This window comes from Squalius cephalus, assembly GCF_949319135.1.
Source record: "Squalius cephalus genome assembly, chromosome: 7".
Taxonomy (NCBI): domain Eukaryota; kingdom Metazoa; phylum Chordata; class Actinopteri; order Cypriniformes; family Leuciscidae; genus Squalius; species Squalius cephalus.
In genome coordinates this window covers 35,302,394-35,327,661 of record NC_137128.1, presented here as the reverse complement: position 1 = coordinate 35,327,661, position 25,268 = coordinate 35,302,394, and the positions used below count along the sequence as shown (strand labels likewise).

The 25,268-nt window shown below is 37.0% G+C and overlaps 1 protein-coding gene across 1 annotated transcript; it reads right to left on the bottom strand.

Annotated features, from left to right (window-relative positions):
• Positions 1-1,380: 1,380 nt before the first annotated feature.
• On the bottom strand, positions 1,381-24,063 carry rem2 (RAS (RAD and GEM)-like GTP binding 2). Its single transcript, XM_079877150.1, has 5 exons — positions 23,777-24,063; positions 22,481-22,802; positions 21,864-21,937; positions 11,004-11,181; positions 1,381-2,373 (listed from the first exon to the last, which is right to left on the bottom strand). Exons 1-5 carry the CDS (start codon positions 23,786-23,788, stop codon positions 2,045-2,047), a joined length of 915 nt encoding a protein of 304 aa, XP_079733276.1. The 5' UTR covers positions 23,789-24,063; the 3' UTR covers positions 1,381-2,044.
• Positions 24,064-25,268: the final 1,205 nt, after the last annotated feature.

Sequence of the window (25,268 nt, the reverse complement as noted above, 5' to 3'; positions counted from 1 at the left end):
AGTAAAGCAAATTTACAAAGTACCAATGAGCGGATTTGAGGAAGAACTAATCACTGGATCTGCAAAAGTTTTCCAGGTTAGTGGCATCAGATGAACAAAAGATCCTCAAGACTTTTATTCTTGATCACAAACCTCAAGAGAAATTTTAATCAAAGTCTTTAACATCTTCCACTATTTTTTCTGTTTTCTGTACAAATAGTTATTTGCAATTATTTGAATAAATGTTTTATACAGAAGTCTATTATTTTAGTTTCTATTTTAGACAAGCATGCCTCTATATGGAGTGTGAAAATATAACAAACTGTAGTATGTCGCTTTACATGACGGTTAGATTTTCTCTTCTTCTAGAGATGCCAGGCTACGCGAGACTACGTCTGGTTAGGACACAGTATTTCTCAGAGCCATAACCACCATAACATTATTCCAATTAGTAGTTGACCAATTGGGCTGCACAATATATCGAAAGAATTTCACTAAACCAATGTTGCGATATCGATTTTATCAAAACACCAGGACTTCGATTTAATGAAATAAATAAATGCACTGCATGTTTCAGATCGAGGCATGGCACTGTGTTCATTTACACAGTGGCAAAAAATGCTGGATAGTTTAATGTTTGAAAATGAAGAAATCAAGACATAAAATGTAGTACTGTCATTTTACAGTTACTACAAATAAAATATTTTTTATTTTAATTAAATACTAGAATGTTTTCACAGTACAATAGTATTACAAAAAAATGTATATATATATATATATATATATATATATATATATATATATATATATATATATTTTTTTTTATAATAATTACAATAAAAGTAATACAAATTATTATTATTTTATATTCAGATTGAATGGGTTTGATTGAAAATACTGGGAATGTGGTCTATGAAAACTCAAGTGAAAAGAGATTTTTTTATAACCACTTTATGGTTATTGAAAGAGTGTGAACACACACATTTTTCAAGTTTTTCCAAATTATTCGTCCCTAAAAGTATGATTCAAAAGTATGATTGAAAATACTGGGAATGTGGTCTATGAAAACTCAAGTGAAAAGAGATTTTTTTATAACCACTTTATGGTTATTGAAAGAGTGTGAACACACACATTTTTCAAGTTTTTCCAAATTATTCGTCCCTAAAAGTATGATTCACACTAAAAAAAAATCTTCAGAGTAAAAAGTCATTTTTAATATTTAGTTTAAACAACTTGAGGGTGAGTAAATGATGACAGATTTTTCATTTTGAAGTGAACTATTCCTTGCAATATTTGGAAAAAATATAATATTAATTTGGAAAAACTTGAAAAATGTGGGTGTTCACACTCTTTCAGTAACCATAAAGTCACCTGGTGAAAATTCCTGTATTTTTTTTATTTAGCAGAAAAACAAAATAATCGCAATGCCAGTCTTTTTTTTTTTTTTTTCTAATATCGTGCAGCCCTATCGACCAACAGGGTTTTTTCAATGACTGATTCTGGTCACTTTATTTGGTTTCCTTAAACCTGAAAATTCTATTCTTGTGCAGGTAGAGTGAGAAAAGCTAAAAAGCTAAATCCATGCATTAACTAAAGTATCTTATTCTGTGCCGGTGGGCCTTTTTTTTTTACTACAAAACTTTTACTACGATTCTGCATCCGTGCTGTGTCAGCATGCTTCTCAGCAGGGACTTCTACAGGAGCTATTCTATCGCCACAGCCTGTCACAGTCAGCATGATACGCTCATTATACTGATATCCAGCGCTATATGTGTGTCGGCCTGTCCGTTTCCAGGCCTCTCGCAACCTTAAAGGTCATGTTCTGTCAGGATAGTTTACACACTGCTAGGTTTCGCTGCACCACTGTCACATTCAATGACTGAGAGACTGGTATAAACAAATAATTTCACACATACTAGTTTAGGTAATATCTCCAGAGAATTATCTCCTCTGTGAAGTGGTGTGGCAACACTGTCTCTTATCTCCTCACCTGTCAATCTCACATGCAGTTTCTCCACTAGCCTTCTTTAACACCTCTTCTCCCTTCTCTCTCTGTGGTTTTCGGTTACATAAGAGCGCTGAGGTCATGACAAGAACGTGACTTCTGTCTGAGCATTCTGCTTCCTCTGTGTCTGCTGAGGTCTCTGTCGCCCTCCCTGTCCCTGTCTCGGCCGAGGTGGGAGCGCGGGACGAGCCCTGACAGAAAGCGTTTGGCCCTGCTGGTCAAGCTCTCTCGGCGGGCCGCTGAGGGGGACCCCTCCGTCCAGCCGGGCCCCAGGCTGTGGCCCCGGGCCGCTCTCACAGCCGCTTCTAGGAGGTCATTGGTGCGGTGGTCCAGAGAGACGGAGAGCTCCAGATACAGGCAGCCAAACATCATTGCGCTGGAGTGCGCCTCTGAGACAGAAAAAGAGAGAGAGATTGAGTGATACAGATGCAGATGGAGTTTGACAATCTCTTGTCATATCAACACAGATTAGCGTTAGATAACTGAATCAATTGAGTGGGACTTAATGGAGCACGGAGGGGCTCTAGGAAAGGAGAAATAAAGGCTAAATGCTTGCCGTGTGTGTGGGTGTGTTTGTTCGGAGGTGTGCGGACAGGATTGAATTAGATCACTTTAGATTTCGACTAGACGGCACCATTGTGAATAAGTGACATGACCTGAGAGAAGAAACAAAGGAGGAGACAGAGAGAAAAACACGGGAAACAGACATTTACCATGCCAATCCACAGATGAGGTGTAGTTTTATAAGTGGTGTATCATAAAAAAATGTACTTTTTGTAAAATAAACATTTCAGTTTGATGTGATAATTTTTAGAATTAGAAGATACTATTTCAGATGGTAAAGTACATAACTAACAACAAGCCCACCAAACTTTGTGCTTTATCCAGGCTGTAGGTCATTGTAGCCTTCTGAAAGATCTCAACCTTAGGAATAAGTGGCTTGATGTTTATGGAATTCTTGTTTACCAATTAAACATTAGCAGTTTGTGTGACACATTTCAGCATGGATTGTTTTGAGAATCTGTCACAGGCTTTGCAAACCCAGACAGCATCTGGTACACGTGGATTTCACACATACCAGATGTGGGCCGGATCTGGGCAGACATTATGTTGCTGTCTGGGAAGAGACTGCTATTGAGAGGATGGAACAGTGGCAACTAGATTGGATCCGATCGTGAACCTACAACCCGTTAGCAAGTGTTGTTACTTATTTCATATGCAAAGAGGCTGCACAACAGAGTTCAGTTACATGGAGGTCTTAAAGGTACAGTAGCAAATAATCATAAAGATCCAGTATAGTTGGCACAGCCCCATTGTTTAGTTGTTTAACAGTGTCTTAGCAAAGCCTTTTACATTGTGAAAGATATAGGATAATATGTAACATGTAAGGAAAACAGAAAATACACATTCAAAACTTTGGGGTCAGAAAGATTGCTTTTTGGAAGCCATTACAGTTTTTCTCAATCGCTTTGGCTCAATTCTCGAATGAGACTTTTTTTTCTCAAAACAATAAGGTCATGTCTCTGAACAATTAGTTTCTTGTTCATGTGAGATTTGGATTTCTTATTAATTTAAACAATTTGCATGTGTTTTGGCACATGTGTGCAAAAGAGTAAGTACAATTGTCTACAATTTGCACAACATCTAAATGCACATGGCTTGTTGATCAAAACTGATGAGTTGATTCTCAGTGAAACTGTCAAACTTTTAAACATTCTTTCATCGTGTGAGCCTACACATGCAAAATGATCCATTCAGTTATCAAAATCTGTCCGACATGCATGTATATTCCATAAATACCTATGTCTGCTGAATTGACAAATGGCCTGCCATTGTAGTGAAATAGAAATAACAATCGTACCAATCAACCAATCAAGTTAGGAAGTGTACAGTAGGGCTATATGGAGTTTGCCCAGCACAATTACTGCCATTTTTGAACATGCAGGAACATCTAAATCCATAAACAGCACAGCAGTTTATTTTTGTAGAAACTGAAAATACACAGTTGCTTGTCGTGGAAGAGCAATAGGAAGATATGTAAGAATGTGTGGTGTTAGGGGAAGACATACTGTAATAGAATATGTAAAAATGAACAAGCAAATGAATTTTCAGTTTACATGTACCACATTTCTACAAATATGTGCTGTATAAATAAAAATGTTCAGTCCCACTTTATATTAGGTGTCTTTAGCTACTATGTACTAACATTTACAGCAAATTAATAATTTGCTACAATGCACTTATTGTGTACATGTTTTTACGTTGTACTTATAAAAATAAAAACCTGCATGTAATTATAGCTAAATGTAGAATTACACTGTTGACTACTCCCTTACCCCTTAAACCACCCCATTCAACCAAGCCTGTCCCTAACCGTACCCATATCCAACCTCAACAGCAGCAAAAGTGTTTTGCAATACAATATGAACACAATAAGTACACTGTACTTATTTTTTTATGTAAGTGCAAAATAGATAAGGACACCTAATATAATTTTTCTTTTTGAGTACTACAGTATTGACTTTTCCTAGTAAATTTATTGCTGAAATCTAGCCTATATCTAAAAAGCTCAGTGTGAATGTGTGATACACAAGAGCATTCAACTAGACAAAACTGACATTATTGTATAGCGTAAAAAAAACACAGTGTCAACTAAAAAGTAGAAAGCGTGCATTTAACAAATATTTCCATGGTGAAAAAACATCTAAACATTATGACCAGTACGGCTCACACGCTGACAAAAATACCTTTTATTTTGGTGGCTTTGGCCAATTTACAGACACAAAAACTAGGTTTTGAAGCATGAATTAAATGTTTTGGGTGAGAAATTACATTTTGCAGACATGCTATAGAGTTCTGATGTTACAGCAAACAGTTGTGACAATTGCACTTACAGTTTAGAGAATGTTAAGACTGTTTCGAAAAATGTGCCAAAGCGATTGAGAAAAACTGTAATACTTTTATTAACATGGATGCATTAAATTGATGTACAAAAGTGACAGTAAAGACATTTATAATTCATTTATATTTAAAAAATATGGCTGTTCTTTTGAGATTTCTATTCATCAAACAATCCTGAAAAAAATATCTGTTTCTACAAAAATATTAAAGCAGCACACAACTGTTTTAAACATTGATTAAAAACAAGAAATGTATATTGAGCACCAAATCAGCATTTTTGAAGGATCATGCGACTGGAGTTATGGCTGCTGAAAATTCTGCAAGAAATACATGACATTTTAAAATATATTAAAGTGGAAAACATTTGCAATAATATTTCACAATATAGACAAAAATAAGGGAAAATAATAAATGATAAAAGACGCAGGATATTACCCCAATAAAACAATGGACCCTGTTATCTTAAAAAAAAAAAGAGAGAGAGAAAAAGAAGGAGAACCCATTTGTTGTGCCACAGCAGACAGGAGATTTACTCTATGTGTGTAGCATTACAGTCCAGAGTTGTAAATTCTGTTTATGGCTATTGACTCATCTTCACTCGCATAAGGTTAGGCGTCTCTGTTTCAACGATTTAGCCTGTATAACCTTAGAGCATGTACGCATCCAGAGTCTGTGTGCCTGTTTAAATACGGCTTGAATGTCAGCGTCAAATAGCTGACTCGCAAATACAGAATGTAAATGAAACCCATTTACATGAAGCTGAGTACACAGTGTATGTGCGCTTGTGTGTTTGTATCGGATGCAGGAAGCGAGATACAGACAGAAAAAGATTCAGGACATTTCCGAATCGATGACCACCCTAGCTGCAGCACCCGGAGGAATAAATATGCTGAGCACAGATGTGTCTGCATAACCGTCCTCTGTACTTCATACAAGGTCCTTTTCTCCTTGCCACACCAATCTGATGTGCTTGTTAGTGGTGCTTACTGACGCTCATACTTAGGGTTAAAGGTTTGAACAAACCCCTAAGCCTAAGTATTCAACTTCGGAGCATAACTCATCCCATACAGTTTGTGCTCTGGATATTAAAGATGCATTCAAATTGTGCAGCTTGAGAAGAGTGCTATCAAAGTGTCTTTAAAAGGCACTCTGTAGCCATCTCTGTAAGAGCTATTTTCTCTTTTACATGAATAGCAACATACCATCATCTCTAAAACAAATCAAAATCTGATATCAACGGTCAACTCAGTCCAATTTAAAAGAAACATACACCACTATTTACAATTTGGGGGCCAGTAAGATTTTTTTTTAAATGTTTTTTTAAAGAAGTATTTTATGCTCACCAAGGCTGCATTTATTTAATCAAAAATACAGTGTAATAGTAATATTATGAAAAATTATTATAAAATAACTGAATTTTCAGCATCATTACTCCAGTCTTCAGTGTCACACGATCCTTCAGATATCATTCTAATATGCTGATTTGGTGCTCAAGAAACATTTATTATTATGATCAATTGTTGAAAAAATTGTGCTGCTTAATATTTTTGTAACTGTAATCAAAAAAATTCAGGGATCTTTGATGAATAGAAAGTTTAAAAGAACAGCATTTATTTGAAATACAAATCTTTTGTAACATTATAAACATATTTCCTGCCACATTTGATAGATTTAACACATCCTTATTGAATAAAAGTATTAATAAAAAAACAGAGTCAAAGTTAACATTCATTGAAAATATGAATGAACTGTATGTTTAATTAATGCTTTTTTAACCTTCTCATACTAGTATTTATTTATTCAATCTAATGAGTTTATGTATATCGTCTTGTGAAAAGAAGTCATACATAACCACGTATAGCAATCATTTAGAACTTAATAGCATCCAATGGTCCATGCCCTTGCAACCACCCAAAACACCATATAAATACCCTAGCAACCACTCTGAACACCATAGCAACACACTAAACAACCTCTTAGCAACTGCATATAAGCACCTTTGCAACCTCCACTACATGGCCATTTACATTTCCTTTTGACAATGTAAAAAAGTTATTTAGTAGACTTTTCCGCTAATTTCCCGCCAATCAAAGTAATGGTAGTGATTACAAAAACATATGAACAGAGATACCAAGAAAAACACTGGACTGGACTGGACTGGATTTGATCCAAGGTCTCTGAAAACATTTTTACAAATCCCAAGTTAACAAAAACCCTACTAAATCTAACTTTTGTGGACATCTATTTAGTGCTGGGCAACGATTAATCGCATCCAAAATAAAAGTTTGTATTTACATCATAAATGTGTGTGCACTGTGTATAATTATTTTGTATATAAAAATACACACATATGCATGTATTTATTTAAACAAATATTTACATGTAAATACTGTATATATATATATGTATATATATATATAATCCACGATCTATCTCCATATAGCACTATAATCCACGATCTATCTCCATATAGCACCAATATCAGAGAGTGCAAGCATTTAGAAATGGGTTATATAAATGCATATAAATTTCCTCATTGCTTTGATTCGCCATTCCTTTGCCCTGCAGTTGGTCATAATATGGAAGATGAGCAGCAAAATCATGTGACTGCTGAAACAGAAGAATACAGCTTATACTGGATGTAATTTTCCAAAAGAATAGAGCACCTCTGATGTCATCTTTCCCATGGCACCGCCCTGTTATCAGCTCTAATACATAAAAGTGCCTGCACACCATTACAACCCACTAAGCTTCGCTTTTTCCTTATCCTCCTTATCACAGTCCTGCAAACACATGACATAGGGGGTTCACTTCACCATGCAGGCGAAGGAGAGAATTAGAGAAAGAAAGGTGTGAGGGAGAGAATATGAGAGCGTGTACTAACATTGGCATACTTTAACACACACACAAACAAACACACACACACACACACACACACATAAAGATAGTAACACCAGCACATTGTGGGTGAGATAATACAGAGCAAACACAAAAAAATGTCCCAAATGACAAAACAGAGAGCGAGAGAGAGAGAGAGAGAGAGAGAGAGAGAGAGAGAGAGAGAGAGAGAGAGAGAGAGAGAGAGAGAGAGAGAGAGAGAGAGAGAGAGAGAGAGAGAGAGAGAGAGAGAGAGAGAGAGAGAGAGAGAGAGACTGCTTTTTTTTCAGCATGACTACAGAAGATTGAAGAAACAAGAAGCACTATGCCAGTTTACACCAAGGGAACATGTGCATCGTCAGATTTTTTGGGCCATGTGAATTTTATATGCAACTTTAAAAAGACAATTTTAAATATTGTATGTATATATGTTTATTAAATGTAAGGGTAGGCAATTTTTATTTATATAAACACTTTTTGCTCAACTGGTTGAAACTCTCTTAGTTTCATAGCAATTGATTGCAGTCAATAATAGAAGTGGTCTAAATATTAAAACATGTACTTATATCTTCTGTAGAAGTCTCAGGACCAAAAAATGTTCGTCCAATCATTGCATTCAATCATTGTGACTCATATTTAGGCTATGCGTTTCTGTCAAAACTATCAACGGTGAAATTAATCTGCAGCAGTTAGGTTGTACAAGTAAGAGCTCTGCGAGTTGTTTACGTTCATTATTATTGTAATGTTATGTGCTTTGAGACATGAGGTAGTTTAACGCCTTCTCTCGTCTCGTGATGCTTTGCAGACTCTGCTGTGTGTGTTCATGTGTTTTGAAGGAGGCGTGGCTAAAGGGAGAGTGGGATATTATGATTTTAAAGCTAATTTGCGATTGCTAGCCTCTACGAAATTGCCTACCCTATCTTTAAAATGCTGTTGCAGAAAACATGAAATCGAAAACAATCATATATATAATTATCAGATGTATATAAAAGAATATTATAGTATAAATGCCCTAGCAACCACTAAAAACATTATTGCAACCACCCACCAATGTGTATTTTCAAAAGCAATTTCTTCACCTACATTGTAGATTACATTTTTTTTAAATACCGTGGCAGAAACCACTAAAATTAAATTGAAATGACTTGGGTTAAAAAACGAACCTGTATTTAATAAGTATTTAATTTGCATTTAAAATGTACACTTATCTGTTGAGTTAGTCACTGAAACAAAACTGTATCTGCCCTGCTGAGAAAACAGCAGAAAAGAGAATCTATATACCATTTCAGCCCCTAATGTGTCCACTTAACCAATGCACGTCTCCTAGCAGCACCTGTTCATGCCGATAAGCTGAGTGATTTCTTCTTGCCAGGAATCCACGAAGCCCCTTATATAAATACGGCCAGATGGAGATAGAAGCATTTAGACAAAAGCTGAGTCACAGCAGGAAGGTTAATATAGATGACTCATAAGTGTGGCAGACAGAGGTGGACCACAAGGGACCTTGCGTGGACTGTGTTTTTCAAAATACCTGTTGAATTATGGGATCTGTACTCTAAATGACTGTATTAAAGTTCCACAATTTTCTGCTATTATTCTCACAGCATTTAAAGTTGCCAGGAAATGACTGTATACTTTCTAAATGCATGTTATTGATCTGTTAATGATTCATCCATGCATGTTTTTGTATTTATTTTATCTCGTAATTTTTTATCTAAATGACACAACTCAATCTTTTGGTAAAACTTTCTGGTGATGTATGCCGAACTTCTCCAATCATTTTAGTCCACCTCTTGGAGTCTCGCAAATCTCCATCCGATCTACAACCGATGGATAGCAGCACCAAGTCCCCGCCCTACATTTTTTATTTTCCAATAATACTTATCACTCAGATGTACGGAAAAAAATCTGTCACTACTTCCATTTTATCACAACTTTAACATCCAGACTCCATTTTTATTTAGTTTTATTATTAATCTGAGCCTTAGCAGTGCAATATCTATTTTCAGGGGAAATAATATTATTTAAAATAAAAATGTAGAAAATCTAAAATTAGTTTGTTAAAAAAAAGTTTGAAAACCTCCCGTTGACTCTCATCGGCATTCAAAGTCTCACATGACCACACTGGTAGCCTACAGCAGCGTGACACAAAAAAACTAGTTTGCTCCAGTTATAATTGGAGCTCCTAGCACTGAAAACACTTGATATTGACATATGCCCTCTATTTCTATTTTTGACAGTCTGTAAAGCATCAGACACTAATTTCCTTTCTTATACTTCCTCATATGTGGATATTGGATACAGTAAAAATACAGTAAAAACATCAACATGGTGAAATATTATTACTCAAAATAGCTGTTTTCTATTTTAATATATTTTAAAATGTAATTTATTCCTATGATGGCAAAACTGAATTTTCAGCATCATTACTCCAGCCTTCAACTTCACACAATCCATCAGAAATCATTCTAATATGCTGATTCAGTGCTCAAAATCTTTTCTTTTTATTATCAATAAAATATTGTTAATTAATAATATGTTTTTTTTTTAGTTTGTTTGTTTTTTGAGTTTATTTTTATGTTTAATATTTTTATGGAAACCGTGATACATTTTAAGGTATTCTTTGCTGAATAGAAAGTTCAAAAGAACAGAATTTATTTTAAATAGAAATCTAAAATTATAAATGTCTTTACTGTCTCTTTTGATTAGCTTAAGGTGTCTTTGCTGATAAAAGTATAATTTTAAATTAATATTTAATTAAACTAAAATATTACCGAACCCAACTTTTGAACTGAACCAATTCGGTAGTGTATATAATTCATTTCTAGGATTTTTATTATTTTTCTAAATATTTTGACCATACTGACCGTTAAAAGTAATGTTTCCAGTGTAGACACAACATTGTATCTGACAGCGATGATGTCATTCTAATATCTCCATACTGAATTCTAATTGGTCTTTTTTGCATACTGAATTCTAATTGGTCTTTCTCTTTCTTAAATCTATTTCATATTACTATCAGTCTCTCTTTCTCCCTATCTCCTTTTTCTCTTTTAGTATCTCTGCATCTGTATTTGGGTTTACAATGTTTAATTTACTGTAAAACGCTATTCTTTCATTTGACCTAAAACCCTATTCTTTTAATTCCCAGCATGTAATCTCTGCCAGCTATGCAACATGCGTTGAATCGCATTGAATTATGGCATCTGTGCTCATAGACGTAGATTAAAAACAGGCCTACCCTCTGTGCTGATCTCACGGGAGCGCACAAGGTCACTCTTGTTGCCCACTAGGATGATGGGGGTGTGCGGCAGCGTCTCCCTTAACAGTAGGCGGAGCTGGGCGATCCGGTGGAAGCTACGCCTGTCCGTCAACGAGAACACCAGGATGCACACCTCGCATTGCAGGGTGGACAGCTCCTGCCAATCACATCAAATCAAATCACAGACATACCAATTACAGCAGAGCTCAACTATGAGTGCTTATTATACAGGCTATTTACAGAGTATTACATGATTATTTGTCACTGGTACGGTAGGTCAGTAATAAGAGGAAGATCGTTTTTGTTAGTGTGGGGCTCAGGAGTGTTTGTGTCCACGAAAAAGAGGATTAGCGGGATTTAAGGAGGATAACCTCAAATCTAGGATGGCTTTGTTGTTGTTCCAGCTCACAATTTCAGCGTTGTTGCCGCCACTGAGCTCAGGTGTGTTCGAAAGGGCAGCAGATGCATCAGTCAAGCGTTTACCCCCCGAGAACGTCACCACGAACGCTTTAAAGCGCCAAAGTACGGTCACACAGGGGTCGGGCTTTCTCTTCTTGCCAGCTATGACAAGACTGCTGTCACTCTATCTTTAATGAACTGAGGGTAGAAAGAAAATGTATCCGTCCCCTATGGAACGCTTCCTATTTAATTTCCTACTCAGAATGAGGAACAGATAAATAGATGGAAAGCCTGTGTCCTACATCCCCTTTTCCCCAAAGGCAAATTCCAGCCCTCTGGAGAGTTGCCTAAAAAATTGTCATTGCAGCCGCGCCAATCGCACTCGGCCCCGGAGGGTGCGATTCACACAACCTCAGAAACGCAGAGTTTCTCTGGAGAGGAAGAGTCTATTGGGGCGGAAGCAACGGGGAAGAGGGGGGCTCAACCACCTGCCACAACCCCACGCAGGAAGGGCACGGGGAGGAGGTTCTCTCCGCTGAGGACCAGACACGTATCTTGATGAGCGGAGAAGACAGCACGACACGGTCGATAGTGCTCATCGTGATGGAGGGGCTCTCAGGGGCCGGACGGGAAAAGCAAAAGGTCTTTCCATCAGAGAAACAAGACGAGAGAGTACAGCAGTATCTAACTAATAACATCGAGCTCTTCCACCAAAATACAGGCCCATCTGTCACTGTCTGCCCTTTCATGACCAGATATATACACAAAATGATAGCTTTTAATGGCTTTGAGTACAAACAGGCAGGTGTGCGTGTGAAAATTTATAGCCTACAGTGGTACTGCAACACACACTCTTATTAAACGGTTCTTTATCACACAAACTGAGTGATTATAGTCATGAAACACACACACACATAAAATCCGTATCATGCTGTCAGCAAATATGCCTGCCAGCTTTTTTGTCCTCTTGTGCAGATTTAGATTATTAAATCCTGCACTCTTAATAAATGCTGAAATAGTCTATATATCAACCCTATAACAGCAGGTTAATGAAAACCTTCACACTAATCCAGCTAAATGCTCATCCACACGCCATGGTGCTTTTTGTACAAACACATTTACCGTTATGAAGTGCTTGTGTGTGTCAGGAAGATTCATTTTGGTATTTATAATGTTGCAAAAAGACTTAATTAAAAGGAACAAAATATACCTTTGACTATTTCTCCACCACAATCTCACACTGAGCATATTCTGTTTAAACTTATCTTCTTTAAAATTGTAGTGCAGTTTCTGATGTTAAGTAAGCAATTGGTTGAATTCCCTTTAGAGTCTAAGCGCTGCGGTGATCTCAATATTGCTCTGTTAGTTGCAACATAAAATGCGTTCAAGTAATTTTGGTAGGAGTAAAATTGACTCTCATGACAATTTTATATTTCTTTCTTTTTCACTTCCCCAAAAAGGCAGGACACTTTTTAGTGCTAATTCAACATAATGAAGAGCAAAAAACACACATTAGGTGTGTCATAGATGCTATGGATAGACGGACGGACGGACGGACAGATAGATAGATATGTTTAACATAAACAAAAGTATATGCTTAAGGTATGATTGTGCGTCATTTATTTTGTACAACAAAACCTAAAAGTAATGTCAACCATTTACTGAAACATTGAAAACTGCTATTCTAACACCCAAAGCAAGTTCCAGAGGGAACTCAAGGCTCACAAACTGAACAATTCCATTGAAGATAAACAATCCCTTGGAAATCTATCTTTCAATTCCCTTTGGTGCCACTAGTGGTACAGAAATCACATTTCAGCTTTAAAACCCTGAAATTGTTTCTCTCTGTTCCTGTTGCTGTGGTTAAGCCTTTGGTTGAGAAAAAAATGAGTTTATGGTAGGTCATAAAGGAGATTAGAATCTGGGAAAAACATGGAATTAAAATGTCCCGCAACTCATCTCCCACAGTGAACCCATTCCCAAGAACCGTGTTCCTTCTCTACTGGGTCATTTAACACAAACACACCTTCTTCTGGCCACGTCTGGCACAGGAAGATTACATGGAAATCAGACCAGGGCCTGGTCCACAAGCCAATACAGAGAAAACATTGCAAAATTTTTTTATTTTATCAGTATTTCGGTCTTCTTTACCAGTTAAATATTTTTTTTTTAGTTAAACAAGATACTTTATTGAGAACTTTATTGAGAAAAGAGTATATGAAATAAATATAAACATACAAAAATTACAATAAAAAATATATTATATAATTAAATCTAAAATAAATAAATGACATATGATTATATAATGAATATCATAATTATATAATTAAATATAATATTAAATATTATTAAATAATTCATCCATCCATTTTCCAAACCGTTTGTCCTATATAGGGTTGTGGGAATGCTGGAGCCTATTCCAGCATCTTGGTCCATAGGCTGGGAGACACCCTGGATGGCTGTTATTAAATAACATTAATATTGAATAATATGATGTATTATTACATAATTAATTAAATAAATACATAAAAAATTACACACACATAGATTAAGTATAAGACATAGAATAAATTCAGTATAATAAGCATATGAACTAATATATTTCAATATGGAGAGGGATTTCATGGTGCATAAGAGACTTTAATTAGTTACTCCGTAGGGGGGAGAGGTCGAGTCTAATAATTGGATGTTGAGACTTAACCGTGTGCCGAGTTTGTTTCTGTGTACCAGAGTGAGGTCCACACCCCTGCAGACAGTCACCACAGACCATCTGTCCACATCCCCTCCTCCCAAACATACACACTTGGCCCAAGATCCCACACACAGACTTACAGTACACCATCCCATCTAAAAGTGCTTTCTCAGCCGCTGAACAAGCCAATTCTGCTGCTATAAACACAAAGCACACATACCTCCACAGAAATAAAAACCCGCTTTCTCTGCCAAGCACACGATCATCAAAGAAAAAACATCTCCCTAATGAACGTTACAAAAAGCTCACAGTCCATAATGACACTAGGGCTGAGCTGTAGCTGTACTTAAGCATAAGGCTCCCAGCAGTACACTACACACTCTGAGTGAGATAAACAGACATATACTTCACACATTTACAAACTCCACAACCGCCTTGTCAGTGTTCAAACACAATGGCCCCTACCCAGTAAACAAAAACCATATGAGCCACTTAGCATCATCAATATTTCACCTCAAAGTAATCTATTAATAATAGCCAAGTCGAATAGTCCTAGTCTACCAGCTCATGTCATGTCTGTCAACCATACAGTGACAGGAAATGGTAGCATCTTGTGTCGTGTTGCTCTGGGCTATGTTTAGAATGGCACACTAGTTCATACTGCACAGTATTTGCTGTATATTACTTGCATACTATTTTATGAAAATAGCATACAACATGCAGTAATACGCAAAGATAATCATTTCAAATAGTATAATACAACATTACTTTGTTACGTTGCATGTTTAATGTCTGAAATTAATGCTAATGCTTAGTGGCTAGTTCACCCAAAAATGACATTTCTGTCACGTCATCATTTATTCACCCTCATGCTGTTCCAAAGAACATATGAGACAGAATGACAGCCTTGGTCAGCATTTATTTTCATTGTATGGCAAAAATGCTTTGAAAGTAAACATCTTTTTTATGTTTCAGAAGGAAAGTCAAGCAGGTTTGGAACAACAAGAGGATGAGTAAACAAGGTTAATAACGTACTAAATTGATCCATCTACAGTATTTATCTATATGATCTACCACATTTGTCTGAATTGTTGTGCTGAATACTGTGGCCCACAATGCAGTTGTGCACAAACAAGTTGTTTATACACTGGAAAAGGAGATTCAATGCCCACTGCATTGTGGGCCACAGTATCCACAATAATTCAGACAAATGTGGTAGATCATCTGCACAGAACAATAGTTAATACTGCTCTATTCCATGTTTCGTTTCATTTTAAGTCTTCAATTCAAAGTGGCCAATAGAAAAATGAAACAGTTCACACCCTATTTAGGCTGCAAATTGATTTCAAGTTGAGTTTTTGGCTCATGTAGTTGACATAGGTGAACAGAGAGGTTAGAGCATGCTGATGCCTCCCGTGCTGGAACTCACTCACGCTGGAACGCAGAAAACGGAGCAGCGACGCGTGACGCAATTCCCATTGCCTACCAACGGTTGGGCGGGTGACGGAATGCGTCCTCAGCCTGCGTAAGGACGTTACTGACCATGTGTCAGCTATTTTAGGAAAGAGAATAACTTATTAAAGCCATTCTTCCCCCCGCTGTCACAAGCAATTCAAGTCTCAGAGCTAACTGAGGCTAGACTTGGGGCAGTGTACGTGATTGTACAGTACGTTTGTGAGCATGTGCATGTTTGAATGAATGCCTGTGCGTAATCCAAACTCTAATTGAGCTGATGTGTCAGGTGTAGAATGGGTGAACTTGGAGAATCTGCAACAGAACCAAAATAGACCTGCATCCTCTGCAGCTACTAGTGATGCAGCACTGTGTGAAAATGAGTTCATTCACTCTCACTCTCTCTCACGCTCTCTCTCCAATTCTCCATGGTTCAGTGAATGCAGTAAGTTGACAGTGAGGCTGCAGTCCACAGAACAGACTGCAACATTAGAGTAAACTTACTGCACCCTCTTCACTGCATCCAAATATGCTGACCCTGTTTCACAATAAGGAAAGTGCTGACCTTCACTGAGTCACTCAAGCTATTAATTAATTAGTAATGCTTACATTTTGTCTTAAAGATACTCAAGGGATAAATGTTTATATTGCTTTTTTTCCCCACTACAAGGACTGTACGATTTGGACAAAAAAAAAAAACATACTTCAATTTAAACATTTGATAAACATTTAACTAGGGCTGTCAAACGATTAATCGCGATTATACCATGGGCTGTTTAAATACTCGATTCTGATTGGCTGGAAGGTGTGCAGTAAAACCGTTTAATGCACAGGTAGTTCCAGTCAGTTTGATTACAGTTCGAAATTAATCCGCTACATTGGTAACCATAGTAACACAGATACACTTGCAAGCAGAGTGAGAGACGCATATGAAAACGTTTAGGTAGGCTTAAGCAACGAGGGGACTGTAGCTGCTAGACTTTAAAGAAGAGATCGACGCACACAGGTAACGTTAACTCGTGCACGCATCTCTCTCTCTCTCTCTCTCTCTCTCTCTGTTCCTTCTCCTTCAGTTCTCTGTCTCTCTCTTTTAATAATGAATTTAAATAAATGTGAATTCATTCAAATAAAAGCAATCCGATGGCTCTACTTTATTTAAAGCAGACGGAGTGCAAGAACTGACGAGCCTAAACTTAAGAAATAACCGTCATTTTTACACGTCTGTTAAAAAATTACACTGTAAACATCAGTTACAGCTTTAACTTATTTTTAACTTGGCAAATAACCAAGGTATAAGCGGGATAATCCACGGCTAGCCATGCATTAAAGAATTTTAATGCACTTCGTAGAGGCAACCACCCTCCGCTTCGCGTCGGGTGGTTCTTCGCCTCTACGTCGTGCATTAAAATTCTTTAATGCATGGCTAGCCGTGGATTATCCCTTACTTAATCGCATCCAAAATAAAAGTTTGTTTTTACATAATATATGTGTGTGTATGGTGTATAATTATTTTCTATATATAAATACACACACATGCATGTATATATTTAAGAAATATTTGCATGTATATACTGTGTATATATATTTATATTATATATAATTTATATTATATATAAATATTTTATATATAAATAACACATTTTTCTTAAATATATATGCATGTGTGTGTATTTATATATAGAAAATAATTATACTCCATACACACATATATATTATGTAAACACAAACTTTTATTTTGGATGCGATTAATCGCGATTAATCGTTTGACAGCCCTACATTTAACATATCATTTTGCTGCTGCCTGGATCAAAGAAAATCACAAAAGGCATAAAATCATTGAATGAGCAGGACCTGCATCCAAAAGAGTGTGCGAAACAACAAACCAGTAAGCAATAACTCAATTTGAAGCAATGTCTCATGTATTTGAGTCATGTTTTGCCCGCATTCTGCCGCAGATTGAGTTACTCTTAAGCGAACCACACCGTATTCTCACACTTTAGTTTAGTTTGATTTTAGAGGTCAGTTTGAGTGTTCACATTTAAGCCAAAATGTTTTTGTGCCTCTTGGAGAATATACCTTTATGTAAATACAGCCACAAATACAGTACTTCGAGCTTGTGTAGCAGATCAGTGTTCTCTAACTTTTATGGAGTATGTATTGTACACCCACATACCCTTCAAAAAGGCTCTAGCTACTCATCCAAGTACTTTTTGACTTCTAATATACTAGATATCATTTAGCTTTTATTCACATATTCATTCATATTCATCAACTCACACATTATTTGTGGTAAACAGCAGCTCAAGCATGCTCGCTTGAGAACCAATGAGGTTCATTCTCGTGTTATTCTCGAGGTTTGCTCTTGCGCATCAAGCAGGTTCGGTTGAGTTTCTGTTAATGTTCCCTGATCAATGTATATGTGAATAAAAGCCTAAATTCAATCTGTTCATCATATAAAATGACTGAGTCTCTTCAGAAAATTTTGGACTAAACCGCTCAATTCATACGGATTAGTTTTAAGATCGCTTTATGAACTTTTTGAAGCGTCAAAGTGGTAGTTGTGTAGACTGTCAATGGATGGTTAGAAAGGTCTCAAATTTTTTATCTTCATTTGTGTTCTGAAGATTAACGAAAGTCTGATGGGTTTGGAACGACAATGGGGTGAGTAATTAATTACAGAATATTCATTTTTGGGTGAACTAAAGCTTTAAGGCATTAATTACAGAACAAAAAAAAATCTTGTGATTAACAACTTAATTTTCTGACAGCCCTAATTTCACCCTATTGTCATGATTTCTATTGAAGCATAATCAAAATCTTTCCAAGTACTCCTGTATGGCAGTCATTGTAGTAGACTACAGACAAAACAGAACACCACTAATTCACTTTGAAGCATGCAGTGCATTGCATATTTTTCTTTAATTAAATCACAGCCTTTTATGGTTTATCATGCAAGGAAATATCGATTTTGATTGGATCAATTGTGCTGCTCTAACCACTACTCCGATAAACCCTGAAATAAAAGACAAAGTAACTGTTTACTGACTTCAGCTGAACGTTCTTCATGATGAGGCTTCAATCCATATGCTACAGATTGAAATCAGTGAACCATAAAGCTATAAGGGCAGCACTGAATCTCTGCATCTGTAAAATAAAAATTAATCACTGCATAGTTTATCTGAGATCCTTTTGTTTGCTATAACCACCAGTAGCCATGGCAACCGGGGAACGGGTATAGAATGCAACGCAGTGGGTGAGGTCAGAGGTCACGTGATGTGATGTGATGTGCCACCGAGGAAGAGAGCCGGATGGTTAGGCGGAGAGAAAGAGGGATGCTTTGAAAGAGAAAAATGGCAAGATCGAGAAAGAGAAATGATGGAATGGGGGGAGTCTGGAGTTTTTCCAGCCACTGCTCTCACCCTCTTTGCCCTGGAATAAATCCAAAACTCTTCTGTGATAGCAGTATCACTACTGACATTCATGCTTGTAACAAACAGCATCTGATTTAGGAGAGATCTGATGACACATAAACATCATTTAAAAAAGGTCACGTAAATTTTGCCCGTTGGATTTGAATAAATTTGAATATTCAACATGGCTACAAAGGCAACCTAATACCCCTGTGGTGTGTCAAACATCTATATGCACAACCCTATGATATCACATAACATTCACAGGTGTTTGAATCATTTCTAGTGACACAGAAGAGACACTCACACTAAATAAGCACATGCATCTGTGTGTTCCAGGCAAAATTATCATCATATTTCAGAGTATAAACAGAGCAATGTGTGGATGATACACCCACACTTCATGCTTTAGCCTGTCATGCGAGCAGATGTGAAGGAAATACATACATCACACATAAAATCAAACAGCAAGAGTCGAGTTTTAACTGGTATTTAGGACTCTGTGAATGTCCTATGTTTTAAGCGATGGTCAAACGGGTTATACCATCAAAGAAAGAGGAAAGGGTGGTTGATTAATGAAGAGAGAAGTGAGGTCAGAACTAGTAGAGAGGCATCAATCCCAGACGAAGATGAACGTAAATAATTCAATCACACAGATGCTTCGGATGAGATGGAACTGCTCACAAGGGTCAGCATCAAAGACCAGTCTCTAAACAAGCCAGCCAACCCCTCCAACCCCATCCATCCCATAACAGTCCCACATTTTCTGCCAGATATACACTACATCATAACATTGTAAATTAATTATTGGGTTTGACCATTTCAGAAAATCCCTAAAGCCATGTTATAGATGAAAGGCTTCCCAAAAGATTGGATGGGAGGGTTTGGGATTGGTAAGATTTTTTTCCAGGATTCATTGATGAACAGAAAGTCACTTTTGATAATTGTAATGCATCCCTGCTGAATAAAAGCATTCATTTATTTAAAAAATGAAATAAAATCTTATTGCCCCCAAAAGTTTGAATGGTTTTATATAAGTTTAACCTGTTGCCACAGTATACTTTTAGTACCGTACATCATTCACTTCACAATCTAGATTTGTCATATTAATGACACGAATACATACAATTCTGCAATTCACTGATGCAAAAGCAGAAATCATGACAGAAAAGCTTAATAATACATGCCACAGTGTATTGATCCATTAGATCATTTTAGTTTACCGCCAAACAAGTGGCTTTTACAGTGTAAAAGTAGAGGTCATAATTCACTGAGGAATAACAAGGAAAACTGGACCAGGCTGATTTTATAGAGGGTACACATAAAATGCTTGTAAAAGGATCTTTAAACCCGCCAGTTACACTCAGCAGAAATGGAACAAATTACGGGAAACTGAAAACAATTTGCCCTAAAGTGAAAGGAAACAGAAATGACAAACAACAGACAAACCTTGGCTGGAGGGTCAAGAGCCTATTTCTCTCATCTTTCTCTGCATCCCGTCTTTTTATGTCTTTGTTAACCTCTCTATCCTTCACTCTCTATTTTCTTAACCATTTAAAGAGTGTGTCTGCTCAATCAATAGATTTTTACACTAATGGTTTACTGTACATGTATGTAATGCAATTAAAGCAGTGTTAGACCGTCTGTTTAGTAAATTAATGTTAGACTTAGTTATTACTGTTAACTAATAACTAAGACTTAGAATTAGTGCTAACACTAAATTAGATTTAGTGTTAGTAAATCTAGCGGTTCAATTTAACCTGTCCCTGCATGGTGTTTTATAGGGATAATTCACTCATCCACACATCATTACAAAACTATACCATTTTCTTTCATCTGTGAGACATAAAAGAAGGTTTTTTGATAAAATATGTCTGTTTTTTGTCCATATAATAGAAGTCAATAGTAACCATAAATGTTTGGTTACCAACATTCTTCAAAATATCTTCTTTTGTGTTCTGCAGAAGAAAGTCATGCAGGTTTGAAACGACATTTTTGGATGAACTATCCCTTTAAGTGCTGTAGGTAACAAAATATTTAATAAGCCTAAATGCTAATCAGTTATGTATTGGGTGTTTACTTTTTGTTATGTATAACATATTCAAGTAAATATAAATTATATTATTATATAGTAATTATATAATTAGGTCTCAATCAGCACCATAGTTCAGTAGATGCATTTGAGACCATTTCATGACAAACGGAACAAGGGGGCAGAATCAGACATATATTCATAAATGATGAAAAAAATAGATCATAAATGATGTGCAATCTGTAGCTTGGCAAACTACAGTTTCAAAGTAGCTTCCCCAACACTGCAGTGAAGATATAAGAAGACTAGATTCACATTTCCTAAAGCAAATACCCGCGCACACAAGACTGCAAAAGAATCATGTTAGGTAAGCTTAGGATTTGGGACTTCAGTTCAGTGAAAAATGACACGTTGCATCAGTCACTTTGCTGTTGTCATGACAATAAGTAGGAGTCTTGTTTTCTGTCAGATGATTCAACATCTATACATTTTTACGTAACACAGGGATGGCAAGAACAATCACAATTCAGTATGCATATATTATGACGACGTCACAGCTACTCGTTACAATTTGAATGCTGAACATTCTAACAACGCATATCAGAGGGAAAAGGCTGTAATCTTAAATTTATTAAAAGTATAATAGAGCATGCCTAAACTAAGAATTAAGTATGTAAGTTAAGCTGTTCGATCGTAGTTAATTGCAGAAGTTCAAAATATTTCATGAATAATAATACACTCCCACCTTGCAAGCACCAAAACTAATTCTGAAAGCTACTAAATAAAAGACAAAATAAAGAAACAGTGTTTGAAGCAAACCTGCTTTTATGCATTTGGGAGGGTTTTTGACTCACCTGTTTCCAACTGTCAAATACTAAAATTGAGCTGTCCTCATCATCCACAGTCACTCGCCGCTGGTAACCCTCATCTACAACACACACACAGATACATCTTTAAAAAACTTACACTCAAGGATGAAATAAAATCAATTAGCATCTCATTTTATTTCTGCAGTTGAGCAGAAACTGGCAATTTCATGGGAACAAATGTAAGAACACAAAAGAATTTTTGAAATGCAAGTTCAGAATTGGACTCTAGACGTTGTGTAACAGTAATTTAGCTGGTGCAGAATCGATGCACAAGAACACTCAGCTCAGGTAGGTTAAAGAATGGAAAAAAAACTGTCTGTGTCTGATTGGCTCTTTATCCTCTACTATCAGAGGCAACACTCTGCTGGTTCTTTCCCACCTCATTAAGACACAAGATGATGAAAGACCTGAGATAAGATGGATGCCTGCACGGCACCCACTCCTCTATTTCCAATCAAATCCTGAGAGCCGTACGCTAGTGATCTCGGTGTCTGTGAGGTGATAAGTGTGTTTCATCCAAAGCAAATCTAAAAATAGTACAGTCCTTGGCATCCTGACGCTTGATGCTGAGCACAAGAAAGCTGTATAAATATAATATTTACCGGTTGCTTGGGTTTCAGAGTCTATAGAGAGTGATCTGTCTGACAGTCCAGCAAGACAAAGTGCCAGAGAGGATTTGCCCACTCCATTTTGGCCCAGTAGGACTATCCGAAGGGGTCCGTGGTACTTCTGCTGCGGCAGTTTTAGGGAAGGCGAATCTTGGGTATTGGTGACGCTGATTTGCGGAGTCGCAGGCTCATTGAGCCCAGGCGTCCAATCGTAATCCTCGGAAACAGCCTCCTCTCTCCTCAGCTGATGCTTGATTGGCAGGGGGGTGCTGCCCCTGCGGAGCTGGGGTGCAGCCGAAAGAGTTAAGCCATAATCCTGTGAAATCATCAGATAAGATCAAGATGAGACAAGCATCTTCATCCAATCCAACTGAACACCAAGAACAAAGTCAGACCATAAGAAATCTAAATCAATAATGTATCAAAACAATTCACGTGCAAGGGGGAGGATTGTGATCCTCTGGGACTTAACTTGTGCAGTGCACATTATACGAAAGTGGGTCAAAACAATGTGCAGTGTGTCCATTCACATAAACAAGCATCACTTGCTTAGAAAGAGTGGCAAATAATGGGTTTTCACAGTTTCAATGATGTTGAGGGCTTTGTCCATCTATCTCTATCAAGCAAAATCACCAAGAGAGCTCTTAAACTGTTTACTGTGTATGCTTGTGAGGGCAACTGGCATCAATATTAATATGGCAATTAATCTAGCCGCAGCACTGCAGGTGTGCCGGGGACCTTGTACGCCTGATCCGGTGTCAGACATGCAAGACACACATAGACAGCCAATTATACTAATTGAAAGGAGGTAATTAATTAATCATAGACGTTATTGTGAATCAGACAGTGAAACAATAAGATCTAGTATGATGCTTGGGGTGAGGTAGCCCAAGGCCAGCTCTTAAGTAACAGTTACTTTGAATAACAACATAATTTTGAATATCATCATGAATACTGAAGTAGTATGCAAATCATTAGGCTCATGAATAATTAGTCGACCATACAATGAGGACTTACACGTATTATTAAGTTACAGTGATTATCAAGATAACCATAGATATTTTTGACCGTTTTTATCATTACAAAGACACTAAACTGAAATATTACGACTGTATGAGTAAAGGAATGTTTTTCAAACACACAATCACTCCTACATAAACAAAGTCAACATAACGGCTGCAGAAGAAGAGAGGGTGTGTACACACCGGCGTACATCCCAAACCTGTGAAGGATCCTACAACCCCCCCACACACACAAACACACACACACACGCACGGGAAAGCGTCTTACCTGGTCCGACATCGTTCTTCAGTTCATCCGCTCTCAGTGAGACACTCAGCCGTCCATGTCATGTCACTGAGCGTAAAAACTGCACAGGCGTCGGTGGGGATTGTTACATTACACTCGACTCATATGCCATCACATGGCTGTAGTCTGGAAAAAAGAAACGCTCCCAATATTACTCTAACCGCGCGAAAAATGCTCCTTTTGACTTAATGGTAAACATTTAATCGCTTCTCTGCGAACGGCTGCGCTGCATGACTCCCGTATTACTGTACACCTGTCTCTATAATAGTGGCATTACATGAGAGCGTGTAGCCCCGCCCCCGCACCCGCACCTCGTAGACACGCCTCTTCATTCCAGTCGTTACCTGAATGCTCCCAATCTTTCTGGATCTCTCTCTGATTCATGTAAATCTAATGGCATGGTAAAGAAATATATAAAGGTTTATATTCTATGAATCACTATTTTTCAGTCCTAATTCTGCTCTGCAAATTATTGAACTCCTGGTTTGTGGTTTTGTGAATGTTTATAACAGATTTTATTGTTAAACTTCATTAACGAATAACTGCACAGGAACAAATGTATAACGCACTATTAACATTCTAACAACTACTATTAACTAACAAGAAACTCTGTTTAATGAATTAGTAAGAACAGTATTCTAAAGTGTTACCCTTTTTTAAGATAAGATGTCATGAGTTGCAGATGCTCCTGTAGGCTACACCCTCTTTTCTGGGTGACAGCAGCTTCAGATTATCTACAAACAAAAAGGATTTGACTTCAGTGTTTATTAGAGTAAAATCAAGTGATGTGTGCTGTTCTCTCCCCTTTTCTCTCTTTCTGTTGACAAGTGTTCATAAGCTTTGATATTGATACGTATACTTTGTTTGATTCAGCTTTCCAAGACACATAAAGTGTATCCTCTGAGTTATTTTTCTCTGGCAACCCTGAAGTTTAGAAGCACTGCATGAATTAATGAGTGGTCGTTAAGTTTTATTGCAGCCACATCAAGCATCATGTCACAGGTGGAGAGAAAAGCGTTTCCTTGCAGGCTTTTTAATAATTCCTGTGAAGACCAATTGATCTTCTTGTCTGTCTCTTTGATCTTAGTTTAAATGAACTATTATTAGAGCCAAGGAAGCAAAGTAGAAGCAGCCTGAATCATGTGGGGGTCTCCCACTCAAGTGACACTATATCAGTTCAAAATTGACTTTTTCCTGTTCATAGCCCTTTGGTTCTCATTCTCTGCATTCCTGACTGAACATTGTGTTTTCAATTTCCACCATCCTTACCAGAAATCTGCAGACAAAACGTATTTATTTTTCCACTAAATTTGTCTCACAAGTTCAGAACAAGCCCCAGTGCATAATAAAATGGTTTTAATTTTCATGTGTAGTGGTCAGAAAATAATACAATTTGATGAATATGCTTATGCTTTAGTGGCCTAAAGTCATGTGTCTGGTCTCTTTAGATTTCTTGAGCCCATTGATTCCATAT

What these genes read in the sequence shown, in the direction of transcription:
- rem2 (XM_079877150.1), bottom strand. An exon ending in CTCTGAAACCCAAGCAACCG is followed by an intron (nt 21,938 to 22,480) that starts GTAAATATTATA and finishes TGTGTGTTGTAG; the next exon opens with ATGAGGGTTACCAGCGGCGA. An exon ending in CCGTGAGATCAGCACAGAGG is followed by an intron (nt 2,374 to 11,003) that starts GTAGGCCTGTTT and finishes TTTCTGTCTCAG; the next exon opens with AGGCGCACTCCAGCGCAATG.